General features: G+C 34.8%; 1 protein-coding gene and 1 pseudogene across 2 annotated transcripts; one reads left to right on the forward strand and one right to left on the reverse strand.

Annotated features, from left to right (window-relative positions):
• Window positions 1-16187: 16187 nt before the first annotated feature.
• LOC126602746 (DEAD-box ATP-dependent RNA helicase 17-like) lies at window positions 16188-20481 on the reverse strand (annotated as a pseudogene).
• On the forward strand, window positions 20311-22524 carry LOC126601098 (uncharacterized). 2 transcript variants are annotated; one of them, XM_050267765.1, is made up of 8 exons: window positions 20311-20469; window positions 20586-20906; window positions 21107-21200; window positions 21374-21492; window positions 21589-21672; window positions 21919-22002; window positions 22093-22172; window positions 22256-22524. In XM_050267765.1, exons 2-8 carry the CDS (start codon window positions 20610-20612, stop codon window positions 22260-22262), a joined length of 765 nt encoding a protein of 254 aa, XP_050123722.1. In that variant the 5' UTR covers window positions 20311-20469; window positions 20586-20609; the 3' UTR covers window positions 22263-22524. The 2 variants fall into 2 exon arrangements, with proteins under 2 accessions (XP_050123722.1, XP_050123723.1); XM_050267766.1 differs by lacking the exon at window positions 20311-20469 and having other exon boundaries at window positions 20623-20906; window positions 21102-21200.
• Window positions 22525-23179: the final 655 nt, after the last annotated feature.

Below are 23179 nucleotides of genomic sequence, written 5' to 3' on the forward strand. Positions count from 1 at the left end.
ATAGCTTGGACGATTTAACGGGAATGTGAGGCTTTTTGACTTTTTGCTTCATCATCTCTCATTCAACGCTCCTCATCCTCTTCCATCTCATTTTCGCCCACCTGGAGATTGAACATTTATTCCTCTTGCTCATCGATTTCCCATAACATCCTTGAATAAGACATTATAAGAAGGAAGTAGAAACTATGAATAATGATAGAGATTTTGATTTTGGTGTTTGATTTCTTAGGATGGATGGTGGGATATATGGAGGAAAAAGAAAGAATTAGATTGTAGATAATGCCACGTGGCATGCCATCATTCGTTAAAAATATAATCGAAATTTATCATCAAAGATTGTAAACAGATTGTGACACGTGGTGCGATGTAATTGGTTAAAAATCTTATCAGAAATCTATCCTTAATGATTCTGAAAATATAACGACACATGGCACGATACCATTGGATAAATATCTTATCGAAATCTATCACTAAAAATTGTCTTTTTGGATAATGACACATGACGCAACAAGAACGATTAAAATTTTTTGGGAGAAATTAGGTTCATATCCTTCTTTTTGCTATTCAATTGATTAAAATCTTATTCATTTTCAATTTTTGATCAAGGTCCTTGGATATTAATAACATCATTAATTATTTGAATAATAAAATATTTTTATTTTTAAATATATTCCTCTAGTGTTAAAAATGTTAAAATTAGTATATTTATATTTATGGCTAAATTTTTTATCATATATTTTTATTTTTAGTTTGTACCTATTTTTAATTTGTACCAATTTTCTTTTCATTTTTAATTTGGACCCATATATTAATTTCTTTTTGTGCTCATATTTTTTAAAGTTTTATTTGTGTTTGTACCCATGTGTACACCATCACGTGACATTATATATTTAATCAATGATAGAAAAATTACATATGATATATTTATGTTTTATGCCTAAACTTTGTATCATATATTTATATTTTTAGTTTGTACCCACTTTTAATTTGCAACATTTTTTTTTAAATTTGTAGTATTTTCATTTTAGTTTTATTTTTTACCCATGTATTAATTTCTTTTAGTGTCTATATTTTTTAAAAATTCATTTGTACTCATAATTTTTTAATCTTTTATGTCACATCCCGGGCTTGACTCCACTGTAGCACGATATTGTCCGCTTTGGGCCCCGACCACGCCCTTATGGTTTTGTTTCTGGGAACTCACACAAGAACTTCCCAATGGGTCACCTATCATGGGATTGCTCTCGCACGAACTCTCGCTTAACTTCGAAGTTCCTATAGAACTCGAAGCCAGTGAGCTCCCAAAAGGCTTCGTGCTAGGTAGAGATGAGAATATACATATAAGACTTAGATGATCCACTCCCTTGGGCGATATGGGATCTTACAATCCACCCCCCTTAAGGGCCCGACGTCCTTGTTGGCACATATTCGGTCAGGGATTGGCTCTGATACCAAATTGTCACATTCTGGGCTTGACTCCACCGTAGCATGATATTGTCTGCTTTGGGCCCCGACCACGCCCTCACTTTTTTGTTTCTGGGAACTCACACGAGAACTTCCCAGTAAGTCACTCATCATAGAATTTCTCTCGTGCGAACTCGCTTAACTTCGAAGTCCCTATAGAACCCGAAGCCAGTGAGCTTCCAAAAGGCATTGTGCTAGGTAGAGATGAGAATATACATATAAGGCTTAGAGGATCCACTCCCCTGGGCGATGTGGGATCTTACATTTTATTTGTACCCTAATTTATTTATAATGTACTCATTCTTCTTTATTAATGTACCACTTTGTTATATGTGAAATGTACCAATTTTTTTGTAAAATGTACCATTTTTTTAACACTATGGATACATTCTTTTGCCATTTATTATTTCTTATTTTTACATAGTTCTTATCCATTTATTCAATCAAAATGTTTGAATTTTTTTTATTGTAACCGTTTCTAATAGTATTATAATGAGAGATTTTAAATTTATAGGATTATAAATGTCATAAAATATCAAACAATTAATGTCAAAACTATAAAAATATAAATATTAATTGTAATATAATGAGGTGTACAAAGTCAAGGGACTTTGATCAAACTTTGAATACCATTAAGGTTTAAGCAAAGAATGTTAAAGATTAGGGACCGTATCCAAAGTATCTCAAAATTTTATTCGAAATTACAAATAAAATCATTTTGTATTATTTTATAAAATAAAAAATAGTAATATTTTATTGCTTATTGCCATGATTATTCAGTTTATGAATGGAGATGTAAAAGATAATTACTGTTCATTAAAAATAATTATTGTTCACTGAAGATTATTTAATAGTAAATTGCCCTAAAAGACCTTTATAACGCTAAAGTTGCTCTTATATATAAATACGAACTAAAATAAATAAAATGAGGAGAAACATCAAAGGAAGACCATCCGTTTATTTTCTGGTTCAGAGCAGAGGAAGGCAGGCAGTTGACAGAGAAGACCCAAAGACGACATCGGAGACGAGCATGTGAGATGATGCAGCTTTTGTCGGGCCAGCTACCTCGCAACTCCGACCAGAATATTGGCTTAAATCTTGCTTTTGTGGCTCTCTCCTCCATTCCCACCTCTTTTTTACTGAACACTTTTTATTCCCACCTCTTTTTTACTGAACACTTTTTATATTATACATATCAGAATCTCACCGCCGGCCCTACGAAATGTACGGACTCGTACTGACCTAATCTTTCTTTGACTAGTTACTAGCTTTCATGCACGCATATATAAAATATTTTTTAAGTTACGATGTGTTATATGTGATTTACACGTTTTAAATGTATTATTATGCACATGCAAATGATCTTTTTTCATAACTGGTGAGTGTGTGCAGAAAGTATTTTTTTAATCACGACGTGCTATGCGTGATTTACACGTTTTAAATGTATTATTATGCGAGTGTGAAAGACTTTTTTTTTTTTTATAACCGGTACTACATGCTTCTTAATATATTTTGAACATGTTTAAAAATAGAAAAAATAATATTTAATAAACAACTGATCGAATCACATTATTGCTAGTCTATTATGAGGTAGTAATTATAAAAAATAAATAAATAACAAAACACTGTACAAAAAGAATTAATTATTAAAAAATACTGTTTTATATGACGAAAATATCTCTACATTATTTGATGCATTATTTTGAATTGTTTTTGAACTTTTTTGTTTGAAGAGTATTTTTATCCTAAATTTTTTTATGAAGTCGGTGACTCCAAAAGGACCTCCTAGCTTTATATATAAAGAAGATTTACTCCATCCCTAATTATCTGTGAAAAACAGGTATATTTGGCTCTTGACCAGTTCCAGGATTTTCTGTTTGTTTTCTGAATGAATGATTTTGTTAAATGTGTCAAATAAAAAGAAATAAATGACTTCTTAACCTAGTGTGCCAATGTTCGACCCTAATATTAACTCAGAACAACGCTTATTTGCATTAATAATTGGGGAGTGATTAAATGATATACATCATGTACATTTTGTTTCAGTGACAATTTCAAACACCACACATTTTATATTCATAAGAGTAAACTGCCGATTTGCCCCCTGAACTATCACCCAACTTTCGATTTGCCCCCTGAACTTTTTAATTAGAAAATTAAGGACTTAAACTAATTTTTTTGGCCGATTTCCCCCCTACCGTTAGTTTTTCATAAATTTCATTCAAATTAACGTTAACTCTCATCATGTGCAAACTACGTAACTCTCATTTGTGGACAAAAGCGTCATTTCACTAGACCTTCAGATAGAAAAGCTATAGAATCACACATATTTGCATAGGTTTATATTTTAGAAATCTAAGGTTTTTAATTATTTTAAAGAATGAAGTGACCGAACTACCCACACATGTTGTGCATATGCTTCCATGTAACAGAAATTTGGATGGAATGAATGAAAAATTAATAACAGGGGGCAAATTGGCCAAAAAAATTAGTTTAAGTCCTTAATTTTCCAATTAAAAAGTTCAGGGGGCAAATCGAAAGTTGGGTGATAGTTCAGGGGGCAAATCGGCAGTTTACTCATATTCATAAATCCTTATGTAGGATTTGAGATGTGCACGATTTACACAATTTAGACGTGATGAACAATGTTCAACAAATTTTATATTTATACAAGTGGAAAATAGGTATACCCATGTACATTGGACACAAGTATTTTCCATGAATTTTTTTTTCATTTTTAGTAAATAGTGTGAGTTATTGTTTTTATAATGCTTTACATGCATGTTGCCTTGACTTTTTGTACATTGGTATTTTGTCGAAATCACCAAATATCAAAATAACAAATTTTTTTAAATTATACATGCATCTAGAAATTAATAACTTTTATAGTTTTAACTGGGTTGTAGAAACCCTCCACCAGTGGATGCTTGATTAATTATTCATCAGCGGTACTATATATATTATTCTCAAACTCAACCAAAACCTCTTTATTAATTCGTATCGGCTCTGATGAAAAGAAAAAAAAAATCATGTATACAATCACATGCATGGTTCTTCCAGTTGATGAAGTTAGATATGAGATATCGAAAGATCATGACAAAATTTAGGGTTAGTAGTTAATTATAGTCTTGTTCTAGACTCCATAGTTCACAAAAATTGTGGCCATCTAACAAAAATTATATGACAACTTGCCGTTTATTTAAAATCAAACGGTAAGTGATCAGGATTTTTTGAATTCTAGAGTATGAAAGAACACAAGACCATAGTTAATTAATCCCAGTCTAACAATTTTTTTAGGGCTAGTTAATAAAATTAAACAGAGATATTGTCATTTTGATGGGGTATCATACATACATGACACGGGAACAATGTTGTTAACAAGACCATCGCATGGACATCGTTGATTAAATTGACAAGGAATCATGTCACCGCAAGTGATGAGATCGAACATATGAATCGATCGGCCAAGAAAAAAAGGAGACAAGACGTAAATGCTTCGTAGTCCAATGATCTTCCGTAACCTAATTGATCGCTCAGCAATTGCCCTGATGCCATTCTTCAATCGATATTTCAAAAAAAAAAAAAAAAAAAAAAAAACAGCAGTTTTTGCTTGTAATCAGCATGCATAGATCAGCACTAAGCTACGTCAACTCCAGGCAAGAAAGAGTGTCTGTCATTACTAGTTAATGTCACCATAAACTCATCATCAGTAACGAGCGCCAACTCCTTCTTCTAATCTTTTCTAATATGCATGTGCCCTAATATGGATTGGTTCATTAACAATGTTAAAGTTATACATGCTTAATATATAGTCCATTTCTGAGCTATTGTCATACTTGTGTTGTTAGACAAATTACCAGTAAACTTTAACTGCATACTTTCATGCAAGAGCCGTGTTATTAAACGGAAATTAATATTTACAGTTTTATATTTTAACAAAATGATATCCTCAACAACTCTAATCTACAGAAAGAATGATTCAAATTAACTTGAGTCCGAAGAGAAAGCCACATTGCCCTGGCCACAAGTTATTTTTTTTTTTTTATTATTTTTTTATTATTTATTTTTTAAGGTAATTGACTCATGATTTGATACTGAGCATTTTATGTCTCCAAGAGCGTTTCACTATGATCTCATTTGGTGTCTAGGTTTCTAGATTGAAGGGATAACTCACTATATTATATATAAGTGAATGATTTTACATTTTGAGGGGATCATAAGGGATTGTACATACCAATTTGAGTGATGAAATGAATAAGTTCTCTTAATAAGTATTCGATCTTCTACCTTCAAGTTGGACACAATATATTTTGTGTACGTATCTTAAATATAGTGATCAATCATCTATTCCAATCCAATTAGACCTACATACATGCTTAAAAATAATGCAAGAATATGTGTTCCCTTATGTTAATTAATTACGGCTTGGGAACAAACCAAATGATTCCGCCTTTCTTAATTATATTCCGTTGCCTGTGGCGCTTGGCATGCGAAGGAATAATCTATGAAACCATGTTAGTTTGCACATGGCTTTGCTAATGATGGTTTGATAGCGCAGAAAGGAAAGGGACAACAAGGAGACGAACACACTTAATTATATATCTTGGGGCCTCGGCCTGGGTGTCATTTAATAATTATTAATGAACTACTGTCTTTAATTGATTAAGCTAATCATGAGATTATTCCCCACTAAGCCAACCTCAATGAGTTTGAGTTTGATTTTATGGCTTTCAATGAAACTTAACTAATTTTATGCATGATCATGTTAGTATATCGTAAGACAATGAAATGACATGCAAATCTCTCTTAGTAGATCCACCCCCCGTTAAACATGTGAGTCATGGTCCCTACATTTGTTTCTTAGGTAAATTTTGAAGGTAAATCCCTAATTAGAGTACATTCAATTCTACTAAATTACGTCCATATCTATATTTTGACTTTAAATCAAAATTTAGCTAATGCTACATATAATAGTACTCTTTTTCTTAAACGTTAAACAAGATTTCAAATTCAAATATTGTTTCTTTTTTAGGAACTTGCGAATATAATTTAGGATGTCCTCTTTCAAGATTAATGTAATCTTGTTCAATGATCCAAATAAAGCGCTATCGTTTCCTTTCAAAAGAAACACTTAGAGATACTACCCATCATGTATAATTAAGATCACTTAGTCTTGATGGTAAAATTTAAGGGCAAACCCTAATGTCATACAGAATACTGGAGCTAGCATGCATCTAACTGCATGGTTTGTTATGGCGTATACAAGCTCGATCGGGAAGACAATGTTGATAACTTAGCCAGTAAGTTGATGTTGATAACTGAGCCACTAAGGTCGCCATCCAGGTGATTCAACAATATCTTCAAAGGAGAGGGAGGGGCCCGCAAGTTATTTGTATTATCCACTAAGAAAAAGAGTAGCCACATTATTTTTCTTTATGTAGGCCAGTTCAAGGTGGCATCTTGTACTGCACTATCAATAGGTGGGGTTCAATCAATCAACTCCATTCCCTCCAACTTGTGCATGGCACACTAATGATTTTTGGAGGCTTAGCTTTGGGTGGATGTGTATGTTGTGCTAGCAAGCAATCCCTTCATAAACCCTTCCCATCTTTACTCAAACAGGTTTGTTATATTGTTCTTATCGAGATAGAAGTACTATAAGCCAAATGATACCTTATAAGTTATATAGCAATCCATCATTCTCAAAATATAGTAGTTTTACACATGGCAATGTTATTCCTACCTTAAGAATATAATTAAGCTCGTTTAATTTGAAATGATTCTCAAAATAGAAGTTTTCATACCAGTAATGTTATTCTCACTCTTATGATCATAATCATGTTGATTGGAAATAACTGATCATTTGAATTTGAATTGTAGAATGACAAGCATAAGTACCGAATAACCATCTTTGTTTTTATCAAATGGTGGATTGACACGACATATAGATAAATGTGGAAATTACATAACAAAAATCAATCCGTATAACCATCTCCTTTTGTATTAATTTCTACATATATATTCCCCCAAAATGGGGTTGGATCTCAGAATATTTGTTAACCCTAACCTACCAATATAAATTAAGTACAGTGAACATTGATTAGGAAGCAATTGATGAACCCCCACAAAGCAAGCAAGAAACGAGATTGACGGAACAAATGCATGTTAGAGGGAACCTTCCCTTCAAGATGTCCAAAAAATATATAAATCGAAAGAGTGAGTAAATATATCATTGCCTTTGTCTCCTTCATTCTGTCACAGTACACTCCTCCTTCCCTTTATATTTTCAAATCCAGATAATTTAAAACTTACTGTTAATTATTAAACCAGTATTAAAGGAAAATAGATTAATGAAAAGTCGGCTTAACTACAATATATTTATATTGCAACGCCGACAACCCCTTAAAAATAGGCTTATTATATTAACACCCCACAAATTGTTGAATAAACCCCACATACTAATACACCCCCACATTTACCTTTTCAATTAACAATTCTTTTAATACACCCCACTTCCTTCCCCATAATACTCTCACACCCTACATTCTTAATATACACCTTACATTTTCTACATACACCCCACATTTTTTATATACCCCACATTTCTCAAATCTTATAACACTCATTTTTAATTTTGCTGAATGATTTCAAACTATCTGAACGTTAGTTTGCCGAATGATTTCAAATTGAATGATTTGAAAAAATGTTTAGGTTCATTTGAACGTTTTGCAATAACAATAATAATGATTTCAAAGCTTTCGAAACACCGATTTCGTGTTTCATTCGTCAAAAATAATTTTTCTCAATCAACATGTTTGTAGTTTCATTGCTTAGAGTTGTATTCAACAATGGAGGGTGGGAGGGATTTTTGATAGTTGAAGTAGATGAATAATACGTTAAAGGTGATTTGGGGTGTATTTTATTATTTTTTAAACCTAATAAGGTCAAAATTGTCATTGCATAGTAGAGTAAATAAGTCATTAATATTAAATTTTAATGTGATGTGCATTCAACATTTTGTGGGATGCTAATATAAAAAACCTAAAAATAATGCAGCCCATAGATTTATTCTTCTATGATTCCATGAACTATTACTGTCAGTCACGTGGGGACTGGTTGGTTTATTACAGCGTTCTTCTGCATGAAGATGAAGCTTTTTCTTCAAGTCTGTTTCTTTATTTTTATTTTTAAATTTTATTTCTAGTAAAAGTTGATGAATTATTTGCATTATTGTTGTTGCAGTTGTTTTTCTGACGCGCATATATGGCAGGACATTGTGAATTTGTCAATATATTAGATATCCGATTAATTATGGAAAAGTTAGGAACATTAACTTGTCTACGATACTTCAAATAAGACAGACAGGGCCTTGTAGTACCGCATCAAAAGGAGAGGCTACTAAATCATTTGCGTATTATGATTCTAACTTACACGAAACAATTTGTGTTTCCTGTTAAAAGCATTCGATATCTGGTATTTGGTGGAGAACTTGCGACCTAATATCTGCTCTAAGATCTTTTGCATATCTAAGTGAATAAGGTTATACAACATCACTGCTTTCATTACCTAAATGCGATTATAGTCTAGTATCGATTTAAGAGAGACAAGGTATTAACAGTTTTCTTTCTTTATAGATATTGTCGTTCATGAGATTTGAATTCAAGATTTTCTCCAACAAAGAGCGGATGGTGACTAGTAGTACACGGTTGATTATACCATAAATGTAGGTCAATTGAACCCTACATTTCCTGCTGGATGCCATGTGAGTTGCCAATAAGCAAAAATTGAGTTTGCATTAATTCCATATGAATCAGGATCCTCTCGTGAGCAAAGGGTGAGGATCATCCTGACCAAACTCATCTGGCCGTTGAAATTTTATCCAACGGCTACAATTATTATAATTTTTAGAGGGGCTCCCTATTTGTAACCGTTGGATAAAATTTCAACGGCCCGATAGGCTTGGTCAGGATGATCCTCACCCTTTGCTCAGGAGAGGATCTTGATCCATTCCATACATGCTCGGGATCATGTGAACAGTTGAGCCACCAAAGATTGAGTTAGCTAAACATCAATCTTTTAGGATTTTTTTGTTTAGCTCAACCAATTCAACTAGGGGGTTTTTGGTTCAACTCGACTAATGAAACTAAGTTTTTTTTTTTGTTCAGCTCGACTGACGGAACTAGGGTTTGTCAGTTCGATAGTTTTCCCTTCTACTCAGCATGGAGTTTGTCCACCTTTTGACATCAACAAGGATCTTCCAAAATCTCCAGAGCAACAGTTTTGTTAGCATGTGAAAAGCTTTTGCAGTGAGTACAAATTATTAGAGCTGTTTCACTCTCCCCCTCCCGAGTAAAAGCTTAAACAAAGTCACAGTGAAAAAATTGAAATGTTCGATCCGACAAGGAGGACGTCAAGTGGGCCCAATGAAAGGGTACTGGGCCATAACTGAAATTAAAATTGGGCCTACGTTTGTTCAAAATTAGGTGTTATTGTGGGCCTAAAGGAGAACTCAACCAAGTGATGGTAAATCTACCTGACGTGGGGGTATGGACACCTCATCATTGGGTTATGGTCCTGAGTCCGTCAACGCGTCTGATGCATTCGGAGGGAATGAGTGTAAGGATGGCGTTGGGGCCCACTCGAATTCGGCAGTTCCGCCAATCCATGTGGGTTTGATTTTGACTCTTCATCTAACAAGGTTGACTGGTTGCAAATGTCTAGCTCATACTATTTAGTAGTTAGTATTCACTAAATTGAAATATCCACAAACTTTTTCGAAAGTCGACCTTCTAGCCGTCGATGCATATGAAACTCATAATAAATCAACGGGTGAGTCTTTTCACTCACACAAGTAGACGAGTAGGCTTGGCTTCCATTTTCTTGTCAAAAGTTGTCATAACCGATTTAGACCATGACTTCTTTTGGCTTCACAAAGGTGTTTGCATTTTTTATTGGCTAATAGCATCTCCAATGCTAGTCCTCACCACTATATAGACCCTATTAATGAGGAATAAGACTCTCCAATGCACTAGAAATTGAGTTCCTAAAGCATAGAGACTCACTGGATACATGAGAAAAGTCCCCACATATAGTGACAATATACAAACCAATAGTGGGCATTTTGAGTGGAAAACTTGGCCCACCTACGTGCAGATTCCTTACTGATGTGCTGTTGTGTAGCTGCATGCATAGTCCCATTGATTTTTTTTCTTTTGTTTATTGAAGGAAAATCAACGATCCTAATAGCTTTTTGGTTTTTTATTGTTTAGATCAACGACGGTGAAAGTAGCAATGATTTTTTAATCTTTTGATCTCTAAAGTTAAGGACTATACTATAATGACACTCCATTAGAATTAATTCTTTTAGGAACACTTTTGAGTCTTTCAATAGTCACTTTAGAGTGTGTGAACTACAGAGTAATGAGATCGTAATATTTTCCTGTGGTAAATACGTACAATCTTAATCGTAATAATGCTAGATGGGGATCCGAACTTAAGTCTATTACTCTTAACAACGTAACCATGAAAGGTCTTGGACAAAAGAGTTATGAACACGGATATTAATCCATACCATTAGTTGAAAAGAATTTCTATCTGATCGGCATATGGTGCTATGCCGAGGTATTGTAACAGTGGATACTGATTTTAGAGTTCACAATATTTATGTAAGAGTTCAACATAATGCGTCGGGTACACAAAAAACTTTTTGTCGTCTCACGATGTGTTTATGCCAAAAACGTTGTAAATGGAAGGTAGCTTTAGAGCATCCGAGAGGTGTTGTAATACAATTAGAATTTTATTTTATAGAGTCAAATCCCAAAAAGTACATCTTTAACAGATTTTATAAAAAAGTTCAGGAAAATGAATAGTCACTTTTTAAATTTATAAGCTATTGTTCATCTACTAAATATTAAAAAAAAATAAAAAAATAAGCAGGTAGGTTTGAATTGTTAATAATAAAATATTCAAAATTTATAAAAGTAAATACTGGAGATGAAAGTTAAACTGAATCACTAAAATAATTTTTGACACTGTTCAATTGCTAAAATTTTAGACTTCTCTTAGAGATGAACTTTTATCCTAAAAATTATAGCATGTATTATAACTTTCAAGTCAATTGTTTAAATTCTTATGGATTGTGGACCATTCTATGTCATTATCCGTCACACTGATTGTGATCAAGACAATTTCCGTATTTAATATGGGACATGGATGATGAATATCACTTTCAGAAAGGGTAGTGCTATCTACACTTTCTTTTATATATTTCACACATTCTAATAATTTATCTCCTTCGATTTTTTTAAATTCATTCAATCCGTTCACCTAAAATTGAAAGGGATATGTGAGAGGGAAAAATAAGTATGGATAGCATCATCTTCAGAAAAATCCCTTGACTCAATTGTATGTGAACATTCATCATAACATTTTGTGTTAATCATAAAATGTCATGTGGAAAAAAAAAAAATTACACATAACTTATATTATTGACACAACACACCACAGTGACGATGTATTGAGCCTTGAAAGTCTTTCTCCAATGAGAGGAGAGAGCATGTGACATGATCAAGATGTTGAATTTGGTTGATTCACAAAGATAAAAGATAAAGGATTTTTATCACAAATGATCACTGAGATTGACCAAACTCATCATTTTGGTCTCTCACTTTCAAAATCAATCAATGTAGCCCCTGACATTCACTACCTCACATCAATTTGGTTATTCCGTTAAGATTTTGTCAACTATTCTGTTAGTTTGTATGTGGGACCCACAAATCTAATCAAATGTTGGCACGTGGATTACACATAATAAGGGTTTTTATCGCAAATGGTCCCTGACATTGATTTAACTCCTCATTTTGGTCCTTAAGTTTCAAAAATCGATAAATTTGGTCCGTGACTTTCACCACCGCGCAACAATTTATTCCCTCGGTTAATGTGGTCCCACTAATCCAATTATATGGCTCAACGTTGATTAATTATAAGAAACTATTTTTTTTAAGAGTGAACCAAAAGAAGAGTATTCCGCACTGACATTTTTCTCACATCCCACAACCCCAATTGGAAAGAAAAATTCAATCTAAATTCAATAAAATCGAATCCAAATTCAGTTCAAATTTGATAGGATTTAGGATTATAACCATCAAATCCAAATTCAATTCAAATTTGATAGGATTTAGGATTGGCTTTTTAGTCAAAATGATCCATGAGATTTGCATAACACATAACTTTGGTCCCTAAGATTTAAAATCAATAGAAGTTGTCCCTGAGATTGTCCACCATCTATTACTTTGGCCATTCCATTAAAAAACTCTATTAAGTTGAGGGTATAACACATAACTTTGGTCCCTAAGATTTGCGTAACACATAATTTTGATCCCTAAGATTTGCATAACACATAACTTTGGTCCTTGAGATCGTTCACCATCCATCATTTTGGTCATTCCATTAAAAAGCTCAAGGACCACTTAACAGAGTTATTTAATGGAATGACCAAAATAATAGATGATGGACAATTTCAGTGACCATTTTAGCTAAAAAGCCTTTAGAATTATAACCAATTAGAGAGAATGATGAGTGAGTTCAGGAGTGAAGGATGATTTTGTGAAAACATGTTCATTTGAATAACATCTATAGCATGCATTAAACAATTAAAAGGCGGAATCATGCTTGCATGCATTCAAAACAAAACATTACCCATGAAATTCAAAGCCTAGTAGATTGGTGAACCAAGACTCAACTCAAATCAAAGTGAGTTGAGAAATATATACCTTTGTAGATTCCTCTTTGCATAAGCAAAGGCTAATCACCCAAAGAGAGGGCCTTCATTCCTTGCTTCTTAGATCCATAGATTTGGATGGAAGAATATGGTTCTCCAATTTCCCAAAATTGAGAACCTCTAAGTATCCACACCAAGGTAAGATTGATGAAGAAATGAGTGACCTTGGAGTGGTGGGATTGCTAGATACACCCTCCAAGGGGGCCGGCCTCTTTAGAGAGAAAAGAGAGCTTTGTGTTCTCTCCAATTTCCTAAAATAAACCCTTAATGAATTTAGGCTATAAAGTCCTTTATATAGTCACTTCAAATAAGTGACCTAAAGAACCAAAAGGCCATTCTCTCTAACATGGCCGGCCATAAGGGTTTTATTGGGCTTTTGGGCCTTTGTGAATTAAGTTGTCATACAACTTAAGTCAATGGGCTTGACGTTCGAAACTCATTGGGCCTTAAGGTCCAAAACTATCCCGAGGTCTTTAACGAACTTATTCGTTTAATTAATTAACATATTAATTAATCCTTGCCATAAATAATTAAACAATTTAATTATTCTTACTCATCTCCATTGTTTCTTCAATCTCCACCTTACACGGTGTACGATCCATTAGGTTCCTTTTAGCGAGGCAGTGGGCGATTAAAACTCTTTAAAATCGATTGTGAATTGAAACTTACTTTCAATTCTCCCTTTAGTGTTTATACACGTTTAGGGCTTCCACAAACCAAGAGTGACACCTAGCAGCATATCATGGTTACCCAAGTTAATCAGAAGAGGTAGAGAACCTATTCAGTTTAGGATTACAAATGCAATACGGTATTTCTCTAATACAATACTCTTGACCACATTGTTTGGTTTGATAGTTTATTCATGTCTACTATCCAATGTGATTCATGTGCTTATATGATTACCTTGAATGTGATTTAGAACAACTTTTCTAAATCTCATTCATACTCTGCCCAGAGATTCTTAATCATATCATAGAGTATTCTCCCCCAAACGGTTTGAAGGTTAGAGATCCTTTGTTGTGCATTCACTTGCCTCCATAGCTAAGTGGCTTAACCCCAACGATGCCGTGGACACTCGCGGATGGGGTGACTTTGACATAATCAAAGATCAAGGACTTAACCACAAGACAAACGTGATGCCTCAGGTCAAAGGACTACTTTGCATTATCCCAACCATGAGTTCTCATGTGACATGAATATGAGAACTCTTCGTTGATCGTGTTCAGTGAACTCATTCTCTATTGAGCACCTACGTACTTGTCTTGATGTCACACACACCAATGACTCGAGACTAGTCACTCTCCCTGAGAGAAGACACAGGACGTACTGATCTTAACGGACTGTCAATGCCCAATTGGCAATCCTATGATCAAGAACGTTTAGGATGTGTCTACGAAAGAATGGTCTCATGAATCTAACTTCTTTAGATCGCATTCTCCCAATCACATATTCCTTGGACTTATCGTTTAAGCATATAACATTTATATGAGACGGCTCAAACAATAATGTTTGCCCTTGATATTAAACTAGATTAGTTTAACATGTGAAATGTTTGTAAAGTATCATCATATGATTGGTTTTATGGCACATTTCCAACAAGGAGGCCATGTACTTTAGTGGTGTCATGGTGCCATCCTTTTCCTTTTGATCATACCCTGAGGAAGATGACGATGACTTTTTTTTTCTTTTAGTTTTGGTTTTTAGTTTCTTATTTTACTTTTAGTTTTAAATCTTTAAAAAAAAAATAGTTTCTTATAGTTAATCCATTTGGCGCCATATGATTGAATTAGTGGGACAAAAAATATTGATGAAACTTTAACGGGAGGATAAAACTGATGTGCGGCATTGAAAGTCAGGGACCAAATTTATCAATTTTTGAAACTTAAAGACCAAAATGAGGAGTTTGATCAATGTCAAGGACCATTTGCGATAAAAACTCTAGTTTTGTGTAATCCACATATCACCACTTTATTTGATTTGTGGGTCCCACATATAAACTAATAGAATAGTTGACGGAATCTTAACGGAAATACCAAATTGATGTGCGGTAGTGAATGTCAAGGACGACAATGATTGATTTTGAAAGTGAAGGACCAAAATGATGAGTTTGATCAATCTCAGAGACCATTTGTGATAAAAACCAAAAAATAAATAAGAACTAGATCCTTGAGTCTTAGTTAGCAGCTTCAGATAGCAGGTTGGTAAATCTATTTTATTCATTTCTTTTTTCTCTCCAAGTTAGCAATTTTTCCTTAATAGTTCGAACTACTCAATAGTACGAAAAATAAATGTTCAGAATTGCTTTGCAAAAATACTATTTTTCCTTACTTGTTAATCTAATTTATGGCCGGCCTACTAAGTAGTCTAGACTATTGATGACTAAATTGTTAGTCTCTAAAAATGCTCGTTAAAGTTGTGCATGAGTGTTAGGATCATTCGCATTCGTGCACGAGCTGGATGATCTTGATCATTTCTACTTAGCAGGTCTCACAAACATTAATGGCCAAAACATGGCCGCCTGCAAAGCTGATCCTGACCATTCATACTTTGTGGATTCCACAAATATGAATGGCCAGAACTCCGCCATGTGTAGAGCTGATCCCAGCTCCTTGCATTTCCAAGACATAAACAAATTGGTTTAAACTGTCAATTGGGCTCCCAGCCTAAGAAAATTCAAAATTGTGAGTTGGGCAACAATTTAACAATGTTAGCTAAAATCCTGGGCCTATTGCTCACTTCGGCTTAAGAAGTGAGATTTCGTGCTTCATAAGTTACAACAAAGATCTTTGCCCGGATATTGATATATCTTGCTTCCAAAAAAAAAAGAAAAAAAGATGACTGCAACTCTGCGAGTGTGTCAAAACAAGGTAAACTTATCCTTCTATGATCCAAAAAATAGATAACCGCATACAAAATTGATTAACGAAAACAATCATTGCCGCGAAATCATGTTTTCCTCAAAACCTTCCTCTTTCTTGATAATCCCTTTTGCTTTTCACCCCTCATCCTTTTCTTTTCTTGATTGTGGAATAACTTACCAACCAAGGAAGGCTGGTCTTTCAATGCAAAGCTTTTCACAACGTGTCCCAAGTGAAGTTTCTTTTCCATAAAAATTCTTTTCAGTTCACCGCGGTGGGCAATGTATGCGCAAACCCACGAGCAAAATGCGTTCTTGGCTAGTGTCTTCATATCCGGCTAAGGTAAGAAACAAAAGCAAATAAGTTATCGTTAATCATATAGAAAGGATCTCAAAATACTGTGAATCTTCATATCTAAACATCTGTCAAGCATAACGTGAGCTAACTAAGGACTATTTCTTAAATCACCAACATATACAAAATATCACATCATTTAGGAAAGAAACAAATGCACGAAACCAGATGTAGGAGTACAACTTACATGAAACAGGTTTACCGCCACATAGTGTCCCAATCCACTAATACAATGCCATGCATTAAATCTTACACATGTCATTGTTTTATTCAAACTGGAAGCCATAGTGGCGGTGATCCTATTCATATAAGTCATTCTCCATATGTAGGGCTTTCTTTACAGTACAAACACAACAACGTAAAGCATACCCTGAGGCACACTGAAGAAGAAACAGGAGAAGAGAAGTACCTTATATGTAAATGCTTCCAGTGCCTTTTGCAAAGACATCACCTAGGGATGTGCGTCAATGGAAGCAAACTTCTTGACATGCTTATGACCGTATAGTGGATAACTATCTAATATTTTGAGGAAGGGAAACTCTGCTAGAGAAACACCATGTTTCTCCAACTCTTTCAAATGATCCATTTCAATTGGCTGTAAAAACAACAATGAATCTCCTCTTTCACCAAGCCGAGCAGTTCTTCCAACCCTACATCAAGGATGAAATAAACATCTTTGGGGAACCTCAATGTAATATCATGAATAACATTAAAGATGCATGAATGGTTAGCCTAGGGAACTCCATGCTCAGAAATAAATCTTACAACATATAAGCATGTAATTCTACCGTTGAAAAAGAAAATGTTAGTCCCATTCTAAAAACCAATTAGTTCTTAAAATTTTCAAATATTCGAATAAATTAAGGAAAATTTGTTATCGGTAATTGTGTTATAATTATAAATCTCATGAGCATAGGGTTGATTATAAATAATTACGTAGTGTTGCAGATAACAAGTTGTAATTAGTTGAACTAGCACCCATAGACTGGAGAAAAAAAGAAAAAAAAAAGTCTGGCTCATATAGTGCACATGCAAGAGAGAAGGGGAATAAATGAAAAACATAAAGGAAAGACGAAGAGGTTCAAATACCTATGAGCATATTCAGTAGCCTCGCCTGGAGAATCATATTGTATAATGCATTTTACTTTCGGGAAATCCAAACCTCTAGCACAAACATCTGTGGACAAAAGAAGAGCCGATTTTTCTCTTCTGAATGTCTCAAAAGCAGATCTTCGATCCTCCTGCTCCATATTCCCATGTAACTGGAAGGTCTTACAATTAACAAACCTCTGCTTAACTTCTGCACCTGGTCCTGAATAAGGTTTGAATTGGAACTCATTTAACAAGGAGTAGTGAAAATCCACTGCATCACATGTTGAAAAGAACAGCACAATCTGTAAAATGAGCATGTAAGTGAACCGACAAGGTAAAGCATAACAAAATGAAGTTGAAGACTGCATAGAAAGATCCGAACTGTGTCGATGAATCGACAATATAAGACATCACTTTCAAGAAATAGGATACAACATTGGTGCTCAAGGAAATTATTGTCCCTCCATACGAAGTTACGCACTCACTAGCACAATATCATAGAATTGAAAAGTATATTCTTGAACGTGAAGAGTCTATAAGACTGCCCCTAAAACAAACAAAAGAAATGCTAGTTTCCATGACCATTAGAAAATGGAAAGTTGAGAAGCAGGCTACCTTTTCGGAAGTTTCTAGCTCAAAAAGATACTTTAAAATGGAAAGAAGTACAACAATCCGTGCATTACATGGTACTGCAAGGAAATTTGACCAAAACACTTCATCACTATATATGTACTTTTATCAACCGCCCCGACAAAGAAAGAAGAAAGGAAAAAGGAAATTGATTGGGACACACCTTTTACATATTTCTATGTCAATGGAGCTGGAAGTCTATAATCTTCACTAACAGAGCATGTTGCCTTCACTGTTTGTGTGTCATCATCATCAATGTTTGTGTGTCATCATCATAACGGGTTTCTCTAAACTCATTTTTGCAAGATGATTGACTTTCTCATTTAAGGTCGCTGATAATAGCAAATTCTGTATCGGAAACTCAAATTTACTCGTAACAGTGCCATTCCTAGCGGCAGAGCCATGTTGCCTTGAGCCCAAAAAATCTAGTATTTCCTCTATTTCTTTTCCAAATCCCAATTCCAAAATTCTGTAAGAAAATCATATTGATATATAATGAATACATGCCTGACATAGATAACGTTACAACTGTACAACGACAACATTTGGCTACAATATTAGGCCTTGTACACATCCATGTTAGATCAATCAAATAACAATTTGAATGGTGTATGTAGCATTATACCTATCTGCTTCATCGAAGATAATCCAACGCAAATTCGTGTGCACAAAAGAAGACGTATATAAGCAATCCTAAACTAAGTTTTCAGTAAAAAAAACTCAACGATTTCACATGTTTTCACGTTACTTGATAAGAATTATACATTGATGCATTAAGTGGATAACTAAAAAAGTAGTGTCAAATAAATTAATCTGAATACTATTGAATAGGGGTGAGTTCGGTACGGTTACCGTACCAAAATCCTTGTACCAATTACCGTACCAAACTTTCGGTTTGGAAAAATCTATTACCATTACCGTAAAAAACTTTCGGTATACCGAAGTTCGGTATTGCCAAAAGTTCGGTTGGCATGGTATGGTAATGATAATTGCCATTTTGTTTTGGGACAAAATCTGTTTTTGTTTTTTTAACCCAATTTAAGGGCAAAACTTTTTTTTTGTACCTTTATCTCATACATTATAGATTAAATTCATCTATTATTCATTATTCACAATTCACACACATAATAATTCAAATGATGCATCAAGATTCATCATGAAAATTAAGCTTACAATCCAAATAGAAGTTACGAACCAAAACAAATAGAAGTTAACAATCCAAATAGAAATTAAAGTTTCAAACCAAATGAAAATTGGAAGTAAACTTCAAAAAGGAGAATTCATTGATCAGTTATTCAAGCTTGAGATGTCGAAGCTTTTGGAGGAGGCATTGAACTTGTAGAAGATTGAGTTTGTGTCAAGCATACATTACAAACAAAGAAAACATATTAATTAGTAGCAAGAAGAATTAAAGTTGAAAACCATTTAATAACAAATTTACTAAAAAAATTAAAGCATATCTTTCTTGTTTTCTCTTCTTCCATTTCCTTGTAAAATTGAAGCATATCTTCCGTTGGTTCCTTGTAGAAGTTTACTTCATCTGCCCTAAGTCAACCACTGGTACGCACTAGTGCCTCCATTATTTTAGGAGTCAAGGATACCCTAAAAGGGTCCACAACCCTCCTCCCTAAGTTAAATGCATTTTCACTAGCAACAGTAGAAGTGGGGGTTACAAAGATATTTTGGCTATTTGTGAAAAAATTATGAACTCTTTTGTGTTTGATTTCCACAATTTTAAGAGATCAAAGTCACCAACAACAATGCTAATATAAGTAGGGTTTTATTTTCAAGTTATTGGAATATTATAAATACGTGTTATATAATTATCTATTATATAATTTATAAATTATAAATTATATTGTATTTTCGGTATGGTACGGTAATACCGTGGTAATGGTATCCATTACCAATACCGTACCATGAAATTTTGGTACGGTACAATACCGTACCATTACCGATTGGTACAAAAATTTTGGCACAAAATCGGTATGACACGGTTGGCAATTCGGTTGGCATGGCAATTTGGCAAAAAAATCCACCCCTACTATTGAATACAAAAATGTACCAACCAACCGGATCCATTTTATTACCCATATCCGAACTATTATACGAACCGCCAAACAAGACCTTAGGCCCAGCCCATGCCTAAGCGGCTAAGCCTCAGAGCTATGCCCGCTTGAGCTGAAGTGAAGACTGAACAGAAGAGCTGCTTCTGTTCTGAACCTCGTCGTCTTTCTCTTGCACCTTCAGCCTCTCAGAAATTCCGAACCGATCGCATACGTCAACCAATCGGTAAGATTTCATTGTTTCGATGCGAATTTGATCGAGCTATTACATTTTTTCAAGTTTAATTTTTGGAAAATTTGACCTTTAATTCGTGGTTGGCTATGGCTTATGGGGGAAAATAGGGTTTGGATCTGTGAGCAATTCAGATGGCGACGGGAAACGATGTCGTAGAGATTGATAGCTTGGAGAAAGGGTTACTGTCAGAAACTGCAACCGAGGCTGAAGCTGAAGAAGCAGTTCTGTATTCAGCTTCGTTTCAGGAAATGGAGGAGAATTTTGTCAAGTACCAAACAGCACAATGGCTTCTTTATTCTGCGCTTTTGATACTGGCGTGGGGGGTTGGGATTTTTATGCTGCTTTATCTGCCCGTCCGGCGCCACATTCTGCGAAAGGATATTCGTTCGCGGAAGCTCTATCTCACTCCCAATGCCATTGTCTACAAGGTAAATTGGAAGTTCAAGTTTGGATCTCTATCTTGTTGCTGATGATTTGAGCTCCTGGAATGCGGTTTTTTGTTCTCAGTTAATTTGGTTGTTTATGGATTGATCAATCTTTTGAGTGCTGGTGGAATTTGGTTGCTTTTGGTATGTGAAATTATGGGCTGCTGGTTATCATTGGATAACGCTTTGTTTCTTTAGCTCAGTATGCAAAGCCAGTTCCATTTCCAATTTTTGGGGTGTTGAAGAAAGAGAAGCATGTTTTGTTGCCTTCAGTGGCGGATGTTGTGATCGAGCAAGGTACAGAGCATTGACAATTGCTACTTAAATGTGATGTTCCCCTACTACTCTTGAAATATCTGTATTGATCTGTGCATTGACTGCATTCTGAGGTTTCGATTCTGGGCACTTGCATTACCTTAGTCTTGCTAGTAGTGTCTTAGAACCTCTTATGACACTCTTGTTATACTCAGGATATCTGCAGTCTCTCTTCGGTGTCTACTCACTTAGAATAGAGCATGTTGGTGTCAGAAGGCCGCCAAGCGATGATGTTCAAATTCATGGCATTGCAAATCCCAGTGCTTTCAGGAAGGCATTTTACTCACCACTTAAATTAAACACTTATTCTCAAGTTGCCCCCAATTTTAGAAAATATGAGTTAATTTGTCTTCCCTGACGTCCATTTCAGGCGGTCCTCATGCGCCTTGCAAGCATGACAAATGAGGTCTTCACTAGACAAGTTTCCACACTCGAAGATATTCCAAATTTGAAGGTAGGGTCATATGCCAGTTTTTATTTTTTTGGTGTGCGTGTGCCAACATATTAGTACAAGCATTACAAACAAACCAGTCTCAATACTTACTTATCCAAAGAAGCTGAACTTTTTTGGTCATATCTGGCAAGCTTTATCGGGACATGTAGATTAAATCCTTGATAACACATTCGGCCATTAAGAATGCTAGCAAATATCCCCTTGTATCATATTCAATTAAGAAATTCTCTTTCTTTCTATTGTCAGCTTCAGGGGTCCCCGTCAAAGTCTCTCAGGTATGGGGATCTAACGCTACTGCAGAAACTTGAGGAAGTTGGAAGTTCTGTAAAGGTAAAACGCTAAGATTTCTGTGTTTATTTTTAAATTTGGGATGCTGTTCCTTCTCGTAATCTTTACTTTCATCTGATGTCTATTATACAGAGGGTTCAAACTATACTCGAGGAACAACACCCTCAAACAGTAGAACCTATAGGTGGAAGCGCGCGAAGAGTGTTAAATTTGTAATTCTTCTGGCCTTTCACATTCTTAGTTGGATATTTTTATTTTTGAGCACAAGTTGATTGGTCCTACTTCCTGGATCTAGTATATGATGCAGGATACGCACTACGCAGGACGTTGGAAATTTCATGACAGGCTTTTGCTCGTACAACTTGCACACGGATACCGTGTTGCTTCTATCACCTATTTCGTCGGACAAATCCAGGATTGCATTTTACAACCCCGCGAACGTTAAACATTCATCCGAAATTTCTGTTGGTGCCCACTAACGAATTTTTGTTGATTTCAGATGTACTTTGTATCTTAGCATTTGCAAATATAGAAATTGACCCATGTAAAGATTCATGATTTTCACTTTGAGGTTTGTTGTGTGCCGTCCTTTCCATGAAAGAAAAATGTAATTTACTTTTTCTTTCAATCCTTCAATCTTGTTCTCCCAGAGCAACTCCACTGTGGGTTGCTGCTCGGGGGACAGTGGACCAAACAGGCCACGATAGCCCGGCTGAAGCCCTCCAGCGTGGGGAGCCCGAGGGACTGGGCAGGCCCGAGCAACAGGCCTGTGAGGAATCACCAGCCCGCGAGCTTGAGGTGGACCTAACGTAGGGCTGATGTCAACCTGGCGTCAGTCCCATTTAAATTTATTTTTTCTGTCAGGCGCCTTCGCTTTCCACGGTTCGTTCGATCTCAACGGCTCTTCAAAATGGGTCGTTCGATTTGCAACGGTAATGAAAATAAATTTTTTTTTATTTAATATCAATCGTTGGATCTGAGATCGGCAATTGATATTATTTTGCTTTATAAATAAATAAATAAAAGAAAAAATAGTTTTAAAATTAAAAAAAGTTACCGTTGTGACACGTGGCACAATCGAGAGGGTTGGAATTCAATTTTTTTTAAATCAACGGTAGAGATTAATTAGTTCAATAAAAAATTTAAAAAAATTGTAAAAAATCCTAAAAAAAATATGAAAATTTAAAAAAAAAATTGTTTTTACTTTTCTATAAATACC

The sequence above is a fragment of the Malus sylvestris genome, chromosome 15, assembly GCF_916048215.2.
Source record: "Malus sylvestris chromosome 15, drMalSylv7.2, whole genome shotgun sequence".
Taxonomy (NCBI): domain Eukaryota; kingdom Viridiplantae; phylum Streptophyta; class Magnoliopsida; order Rosales; family Rosaceae; genus Malus; species Malus sylvestris.